The sequence below is a fragment of the Eriocheir sinensis genome, chromosome 13 (genome assembly GCF_024679095.1).
Source record: "Eriocheir sinensis breed Jianghai 21 chromosome 13, ASM2467909v1, whole genome shotgun sequence".
Lineage (NCBI taxonomy): Eukaryota > Metazoa > Arthropoda > Malacostraca > Decapoda > Varunidae > Eriocheir > Eriocheir sinensis.
The window spans coordinates 6,115,233-6,125,232 of NC_066521.1; the positions used below are offsets into that span (position 1 = coordinate 6,115,233).

The following is a 10,000-nucleotide window of genomic DNA, read 5'->3' on the forward strand; positions in this document are numbered from 1 at the left end:
CACGTATGCTAACGTGGCCGGGAGTGACGTCACGGCGCGGGGTACGTGAACTAGCGGGACGAGGTGACCACTGGGCCCCCGCGACGTACGCCAGAGCTTTCCTGTTAATTAAAACCCCCGTTCCGTCAACACCTTAGACGTTATTACGGGCGGGTTACCGTCTCGCTTTCACCGCCACATTTTGGATTATTTTTATCTTTGTACATATGTACATAGACTAGCAATGCTCAGCGAAGCATAAACAGACATATACGCTGTCCATGGCTGGCCAAGTCACTCGAGGAAGATCATCATTCACCACAGCTGGCACGCCACATCATCCTGCCCCAACAATCTCAACCAACCTCAACCTCAACCCAACCAATCTCTTGTCCTTCTACAATAAAGTATTTGAGGCGGTTGACAGAGATGAAAATTATGATGTAATCTATCTTGATTTTAGTAAAGCGTTTGACAAAGTTCCTCACCAACGACTGTTGCTTAAATTACAGGCTCACGGAGTAGAGGGTAAAGTTTTGAACTGGGTCAAGGCGTGGCTTAGCAATAGGAAGCAAAGAGTGCAAATCAATGGTAAAAGATCTGACTGGGGATGTGTTACGAGTGGGGTCCCACAAGGTTCGGTATTAGGTCCACTTTTGTTTACTATTTATATCAGTGACTTAGATACAGGAATTAGTAGTGATGTTAGTAAATTTGCAGATGATACCAAGATCGGTAGAGTAATTGAGTCGGATCAGGACGCTAGTATTCTCCAAGGTGAACTCAACAGATTGTATGACTGGGCGGATAAATGGCAGATGGAGTTCAATGTAGGGAAGTGCAGTATTCTGAGTGTAGGTAGGAACAACCCCTCACATAACTATTGCTTAAATGACACTCTCATAAGCAGGTCTGGGTGCGAGAGGGATTTAGGGGTCTTAGTGAGCTCTGATCTCCGTCCAAGGGCACAATGCATTCAAGCTATTAATCGAGCTAATAGGGTACTGGGATTTATTTCAAGGAGCGTAAGCAACAGAAGCCCCGAAGTCCTCCTCAAACTATATTTAGCATTAGTTAGACCTCATCTTGACTATGCGGTTCAGTTCTGGTCACCTTACTATAGAATGGATATCAAAATGTTAGAATCGGTGCAGAGGAGGATGACTAAGATGATTCAGGGGTTGAGAAACTTGCCATACGAGGAAAGACTCAAGCAGTTAAACTTGCATTCTCTAGAAAGGCGAAGGGTGCGTGGAGACATGATCGAGGTTTATAAATGGATGAAGGGCTTTAATAAAGGAGACATTCATAAGGTTTTGTTGGTAAGAGAACCGGGTAGGACACGAAGTAATGGGTTTAAACTGGATAAATTCAGATTCAACAGGGACATAGGCAAAAATTGGTTTACTAACAGGGTGGTGGATGAGTGGAATGGGCTTAGCAGTCATGTGGTGAGTGCCAATACAATTGTCACATTAAAAAATAGATTAGATAAATTCATGGACAGCGATATTAGGTGGGGTTAGATACACGGGAGCTTAGGGTCAAAGGAGCTGCCTAGTACAGGCCTACCGGCCTCTTGTAGACTCCTGCGTTCTTATGTTCTTATGTTCTTAACACTCGCCTGCTCCAACTAAATGCATTTAAATTAATTTCCCGTGTGTTACTCGGACAAATAATGCATTTCCAAGTTTCCTGTAAGTGTCGCGGATCGGTGATATAGGAAATTAGTTTAATGTACTGCTGCGTCGGCCCATCCAATGCAGACCACGTAAGCTTTGACCTTGGTTGGAGTAGGGGGTGTTCATTTTCATTCTAGGGCAAGTCATTTATCTGTATCCAGTACTCTAATTCATATTCTGTCTTGTGATGCCCATTTAATTTTTCACAGAGGGAAAATTGTGCTTCTTTCCAGGGTACGTTCGACAGACGAGGCATTCCAAGCGAGCGATGGGAATGGTGCGGCCTGATAAAATATGAAAATCAGATGGAGACGCGTTTGGTATCAATGGCAACTTACTGGAGCGGTGAGGGTCTCTGTCTTTGTTTGTTTGTCTCTCTGTGTTAGTAAGTTAGTCTGTCTGTCTGTCTGGCTGTCTCTCCCTAGGTTACTCTACAGTGATCATATTGCTAGTTGTTAGAGCTTTCTTATTTCTTTTCAATATCCTGACATTATATTTTCAGTGTTCCAGCTCTACTTTTCCGTCCTGTAATGCTCCCCTTTTCAGACCCCTTGTTATCTCTGAGAATCCCGACAGTCGTTTTCTTTACAGCTTTCTAATGTTACTTTTTAGTGCCTCGATGCTACTTCTTACAATTACCTCACATTACCTCCTCGATGCCGGTTTTCAGATCCATACATCTGATGGTTTAAACGTCGTCTTGGTCTTCATCAACAATAATGTGGCTGATTTATCTTTTCGACCCGTTTTTCAAGGCGTGGTTAGGTAGTTTATTCATTTTTTAATGAAATTTTTATGACTGAGTTCGTGATGTGTCAACTTGATATTGCGAACATAAAACACTTACGACTAACTCCGTCCCAAAAATAGATTTAAAAAGCCAAACTAGCCACTTAACTGTTATCAAAAAGTGCTAATGATGCATTTTTTTCTAGCAACCCTGCACCTTTCGCCTATCTTCGCACTTTCTTCTTACTAGTTTCCTGTTCGTTACTTTTTCTCAATCTCTCTGCCTCTCCTTTTCCAGTTCCCGAGTGGAAGATGCCGATCCCGACAGACCAGACTGCGTCCCTGCCCGTGGGCTGGGAGGTGCTGATGTGGAAGAACGAAACCAAGGTCTCCCACGATCCACTCATCGCCAGCGTCATGTACTACGAACCGGGACTCGTCGACAGCTCCGTCTTCCTGGTGAGTCTAGGAAAGTGCTGGTGGTGATGTTCCTCCGCGGAGGGATAAAATCTTTGAACAACAACAAGCTCTCCCCTCCCCTAACTCAGGAGAAATGTGCGAATGATGCTTTGAAACGCTGGATCTCATTTGAGCTTGCTGGACTACTGTGGGCGGGGCTTAATCGCAAAGTTGATATGGACAGAGATTAGGGGCCATATTCTTAAACATTTCGGCGCCCAAGCACATACATTAAAATAAGGCTTTCGTAGTTGTGGGCATTTTCATTGAGTGGGGGGTGTTTATGGCTTTGCTGGTGGTTGAACAAAGCCTCTGTACCATGAAAATAAGTAAAGAACTAATTAGAACGCGTTTGACTCCTTCTTTTGCCTTAGAAATAACTGATAAGAGGGCAGGGAGCGTCGAAGAATACAGATCTGAGCGTCATGTTCCGCAGATTCCTGATGACACTTACTGCAAGGACCTGGTCCCTGAGCCCGGCCACCCCTTCCCGGACTCCCCTTACGACACCTTCTTCTCCTTTAGCCTGGAATATCGAGACACGGACACCAAGTACTTCATGTGGGCTGACGTGAGTCTGCCATTGATGACCTCTGGAGTTGATGAAGGGAAGACTTGGCCCTCTCGTAGTTTATTTTTTGACGCTGTCAAATTGTTTTTTATCCGTTGTATAAGACGCAGGTACTTTGTTTTCCGTCCTCAGTTAAATTAAAGTTATGTGAAGAAGTAGTAAAGGGAATGGAAGATTTGACCCACCTGTAGTTTTTTATCTTTAAACATTTTCAGCTCTAATTTTGTTTTTATCCATTCTGTAAGACTCAAGCAGCTCGTTTTCAATTCTAATTTAAATTAAAGTGGTGAAGCAAAGTTAAGCAGTAGTAAAGTGAACGAAAGTTGTTTATCTTTTGACATTACAAGCTCAAATTTTGGTCCTTATCCGTTGAACAAGAGGCAGGTACTTTATTCTCTATCCTAATTTCAATTAAAGTAATTTAAATCCTACTTTGTTTTCAGTCTTAATTTAAATAAGAGTAATTTATTTTATTTTATTTGTGTTAATGGACAGCTGGAGGAGCATTGCCAGAATGTTGTAATCTGAATGCCACAATCGATCTAATCTCCTCGGGGATGAGGAAACAATGGTTCGGGGCCATGCCAAAATACAGTTTAATATTGAAGTGCCAATTCCTTTAATTCATAACCATCGTGTATATATATATTTCGTGGTGAGCTACTCTATCTTTTTATGACCCCCTGGAATCCTAAGGCGTGGTATGACTTCGGCAAGAAACTGTATCGCATCGACCATGACCGAAATGCGGAGCCGAACGCCGCCAGCACCTTCAGCACCACCAGCAGGACCCCGGGCAGCAGCATCGTCACCACCACCCTCCTCCTCGACTACAACGACGGTAAGACGGATTTCAGGTAAAGGAGAGATACTAAAATAGACGAACACTTGCACATTCAATATTTAGAGTGGAAACAGGCGAGAGCCAGTCATTTAATTTAAGAAAAAGCACGTCAACTGTTCTTTTAACCCACGTGAATTACCGTCCCTTCATTCCTTCATTCCTATCACATTTTCAATTCCTTTGTCCTCTTTCTCCCCTCTCATCGCTTTTTTTTTCATTTTCGCCTTCGACGTCTAAGGTGTTTGGGGGCTGCTGAACAGGCGATTTATAGTGTCCGCACTCCTCTCAATTTTTTTTTTTACGTCTTCGTCTGTTGCGCCGGAAGGCTTTTCCTTCGTAACAGGGCCCGCTGGTCGGCCCCAGTTGTGGCGCAGGCAAGTGTTTATAGTGGCGCCATCTTGCATTGGCTCATGCAGCCCCCCGGAGTCCGTGTTGATGGGTGGTCTTCTGGACAGCATGTGGTTTGTCTTAGGCCACTCGGCGGCGGCTGACACATCCCATCTTGTGAAACCGGGCGGGGATCGAACTCGCGTCGTCCTGGACGCTGTGCCGTCACGCTATCCACTCAGCCACCGAATCTTAGAACAGTAATGATAGTGATAGTAGTAATAATAGTAATTACAATAATCATAATCATACTCAATCATATTCATAATGACAATATTCATAATCATAAAATTCATAATCATAATAATAATAATCGATATTAATAATAATAATATTCATAATAATAATAATAATAGTATTCATAATAATAATATAATAGTATTCTTAATAATAATAACAGTATTCTTAATAATAATAACAGTATTCTTAATAATAATAACAGTATTCTTAATAATAATAACAGTATTCTTAATAATAATAATAATAATAATAATAATAATAATAATAATAATAATAATAATAATAATAATAATAATAATAATAATGATATTCATAATGATATTCATAATGATAATATTCATAATGATAATATTCATAATGATAATATTCATAATGATAATATTCATAATGATAATATTCATAATGATAATAATAATAATAATAATAATAATCATGATAATGATAATGATAATGATAATGATAATGATAATAATAATAATAATAATAATAATAATAATAATAATAATAATAATAATAATAATAATAATAATAATAATATTCATCATAATACTATTCATCATAATACTATTCATCATAATAATATTCATCATAATAATATTCATCATAATAATATTCATCATAATAATAATCATCATAATAATATTCATCATAATAATAATCATTATAATAATCATCACAATAATAATCATCATAATAATAATCATCATAATAATATTCATCACCATCACCATCACCAACACCATCACCACCATCACCACCACCACCACCACCACCATCACCACCACCACCACCACCATCACCATCACCATCATCACCATCACCATCACCACCACCACCACCACCACCATCACCATCACCATCACCACCACCACCATCACTACCACCACCATCACCACCATCACCATCACCACCAAAATCACCATCACCATCACCACCACCACCACCACCACCATCACCATCACCACCATCACCATCACCATCACCACCACCACCATCACCACCATCACCACCATCACCATCACCATCACCACCAAAATCACCATCACCATCACCACCATCACCATCACCATCAAAATCGCCATCACCATCACCATCACCATCCCCACCACCACCACCATCACCATCACCACCATCACCATCACCATCACCACCACCATCACCATCACCACCATCACCATCACCATCACCACCATCACCACCATCACCATCACCACCACCATCACCATCACCGCCACCACCACCACTATCACTATCACCACCATCACCATCACCACCACCATCACCATCACCACCACCACCATCACCATCACCACCACCACCATCACCACCACCACCATCACCATCACCACCATCACCATCACCACCATCACCATCACCATCACCACCACTACCATCACCACCATCACCATCACCACCATCACCATCACCATCACCACCATAATAATCACCATAATAATCACCAATACCACCACCACCATCATAATAATAATAACCATCACCATAACCACCATAACCATAATAATAACCATCATAATCACCACCAATAATACCATCACCATCACCACCACCATCACCATCACCATCACCATCACCATCACCACCACCATCACCATCACCACCACCACCATCATCATCATAATATTACGAATAATAATACGAATAATAATAATAATAATAATAATAATAATAATAATAATAATAATAATAATAATAATAATAATAATAATAAGTGATAATAATAATAATAATAATAATAATAATAATAATAATAATAATAATAATAATAATAATAATAATAATAATAATAATAATAATAATAATAATAATAATAATAATAATAATAATAATAATAATAATAGTAATAGTAATAGTAATAGTAATAATAATAATAATAATAATAATAATAATAATAATAATAATAATAATAATAATAATAATAATAATAATAATAATAATAATAATAATAATAATAATAATAATAATAATAATAATAATAATAATAATAATAATAATAATAATAATAATAATAATAATAATAATAATAATAATAATAATAATAATAATAATAATAACAACAATCTCCATCTTTAGTTAAGCGCTTCATTACCTAAAGGGGCAACCACATCTTTAAATTAAATAACAGTGCAGTGGTAATCCAAGCTAGCTTCATTGGTGCTCTGTTCCTACTGTCCTGCACAGACTTAAGCCCTATTCACACTGTGCCAGCTCTTGAGTCACGACAACCCAGCGACTTTTCCATTTGATAAGTTGGTTCACACGCTCCAAGAAGGGAGGGAGGTTTTATTGGAGTCTTGGTATCTTGCCGACTGTCTGGAACATTCGGGCAACTAGTTGCCTGCATGTCGTGCTAACCCTCACGACTCCAGACTCCCGGCACGACGTCGGCGCAGCATTCGGCAACAGTCTCAAGACCTCTTTCAAGACATGCCCGACCCTTTCACATCAACACCCAAGACCTTGTGTACCTTGTGGGTTGTCATGGCCCAGAGTCGGCAGTGTGAACGGGGCTTTACATACTAGACTGCGCGTCCCCCATTTCCCTGTATTGTGCTGAATGACGCCGACCTGGGGCCGTGGGTGTTCCCGGTTCATCCAAAACCGAGGACATAACACACCTCACTCCCACCCTGCTTCTTGACCCCATCATTCATTTTTAAGAAAAACTGAAACCACCATCATCTTCCTGAGAAAATTCTACATCACTAGCATAAAATTGTAACAATAATGTAATAATACACATACAAAAATCAGAGTTAAATGCAGTAGGGAGTATCTTCAACTCCTTAGTACTCAGCTGGTTTTCGTTGCATAACTTTTGTAAGCACAGATCCTAAATCTGCATGCTTTTCTGATTCTGATGGTGTAGAGTACGTAACTAGGTAAAAATATACATAGGGTCAAAATCGCCTCCGAACATGACGGCGTTTATTCGCCATGGCATTTGTTTACTTAGACTCGACGCTGTCGCACAAAGACAGCTGTAGGGATGGATTCCAGCTTACCAGTATGTCTAGTATTAAACTCACGTTAACTTTTAATGGCGAGAAGTGTGCTACAGTTGTAATGGTATTTTTCCCCATGAAGAGAGTTAGCGGGATGTTTACGTAGCCATATATGTATATGCACTACATGGGTTTCTCATGACATGAGATTTGCATAGATTTACATAGAAAATCAGACCACACAGACCCCTTGGTCCAGACTAGGTGGTCTGTCCTTAAACCTAAGTGATTTTACATTAATCAGAAGGCTCCAAAACGTTGCATTTCTACCCTAGTTGATAATAAGTTGAAGGAAGTGACGGTCGAGCTTTTTTTTTGAAGGAGTCAATCGTGTTACGCTGGACCACTGACGGTGGGAGCTTATTCCATTCTCGCACTACAACGTTAGTGAAGAAAAATTTGGTGCAGTCTGAATTTACTTGTCTACATCTGAGCTTTACGCCATTGTTCCTTGCGCGCAAAGTGTCATCAATCATAAATAATGTTGATCGTAATCGTGAAACCATTAAGTATCTTAAAACATTCGATTAGTTTTCCTCGGAGGCGACGTTTCTCAAGAGAGAACATGTTAGGGGTGGAAAACCTTTCTTCGTAGGATTTTTTGCGCAAGGAAGTTATCATTTTCGTTGCCCGACGCTGAACACCTTCTAATTTAGCAATATCCTTTGCATGGTGGGGAGACCAAAACTGTACCGCATATTCCAAGTGGGGTCTGACTAAACTATTGTAGAGCGGGAGTATTGCATCTTTATTCTTGAATAAAAAGTTTCTTTTAATGAAGCCCAACATTCTGTTCGCTTTATTTGCTGCATCGATGCATTGCTGTGAGAATTTGAGGTTTGACGCGATTTTGACACCAAGTCCTTGACGCATTGAACGCTTTTGAGTTTAACGCCGCGCATTTCGTAATCGAACTTCTTATTCCTCGTTCCAACTTGAAGGACCTGGCACTTGTCTACGTTAAAGGGCATCTCCCATCTATCCGACCAAGCTGAAATTTTGTGCAAATCCTCTTGGAGGCTTTGCCTGTCTTCGTCAGTGAGAACCGAGTTACCGATCTTTGTGTCGTCTGCAAATTTACTAATGCGATTATTGAGTCCAACATCCACGTCGTTGATGTAAATAATGAAGAACACTGGGTCAAGAACCGAGCCCTGAGGGACGCCACTAGTGACCGGCGCCCACTCTGAGTTAAATCCGTCAATCAGTACTCTTTGTTGTCTGTTGCTCAACCAATTCGCGATCCATTGGCTTACTTGACCGTCAATACCTATTTACTTTAATTTGTAAAGTAATTTATGATGTGGGACTTTATCAAACGCTTTCTGGAAATCAAGATAGACTACGTCCAGTGATTTGGTTACGTCATAAACAGTGAAGAGGTCGTTATAAAAGGTTAATAGGTTTGATAGGCAGGATCTTTTGTTTCGGAAGCCATGTTGTGAGTCCCCAATTAATGAGTGGCTTTCAAGGTAACTCACAATTTTGTCTCTAATTATGCCCTCAAGTAGCTTACCTACAACCGAAGTTAGACTAATGGGCCTGTAATTGCCTGGTACTTTTTTGTCTCCTTTCTTAAGAATCGGTGTCACGTTAGCCTTTTACCAATCCGAAGGGACGATGCCTTGTAGCAAGGACATATTGAATACGGTTGTGAGGGAGGAGAGTATTTCGCTCTTTGTTTCTTTCAGCAGAGGTGGATATACTTTGTCAGGTCCAGGACTTTTATTTGTTTTAAGTGATTTGAGGGCTTTAAGGACTTCATCGGGTTTTATTTCAAAGTTAGGCGATGCATGCTCAGGATTTACATTAGTACTAGTGTTGGTGGTAGTAGTTGGAGGACTGTTAGTATTAAACACCGAGGAAAAGTAATTGTTTAATAGGTTTGCAACGTGTTGGCTGTCAGTCACTAGTGCACCGTCGCCTTTCTGTTGTTTATGTAACTGAAGAAGGATTTCGGATTATTTTTACAGTTGGCTGCAATATTTTCTTCATATCTACGCTTTGCCTGACGCACTAATCTGTTTACTCGTCGCTTGGCATCATTATAGAGTCTAATGTTTTCGGGCGTGCTTTGTTCTTTCTT

General features: G+C 40.1%; 1 protein-coding gene across 1 annotated transcript in view; it reads left to right on the plus strand.

The window, feature by feature from the left end:
• Positions 1 to 10,000, plus strand: part of LOC126997926 (uncharacterized) — a 43,071-nt gene that overhangs the window by 3,174 nt on the left and 29,897 nt on the right. Inside the window, exons 6-9 of the mRNA XM_050859155.1 lie at positions 1,895 to 2,006; positions 2,689 to 2,849; positions 3,286 to 3,420; positions 4,117 to 4,261. Of these exons, the coding sequence (XP_050715112.1) occupies positions 1,895 to 2,006; positions 2,689 to 2,849; positions 3,286 to 3,420; positions 4,117 to 4,261 (553 nt within the window). The remainder of the gene's footprint in view (positions 1 to 1,894; positions 2,007 to 2,688; positions 2,850 to 3,285; positions 3,421 to 4,116; positions 4,262 to 10,000) is intronic.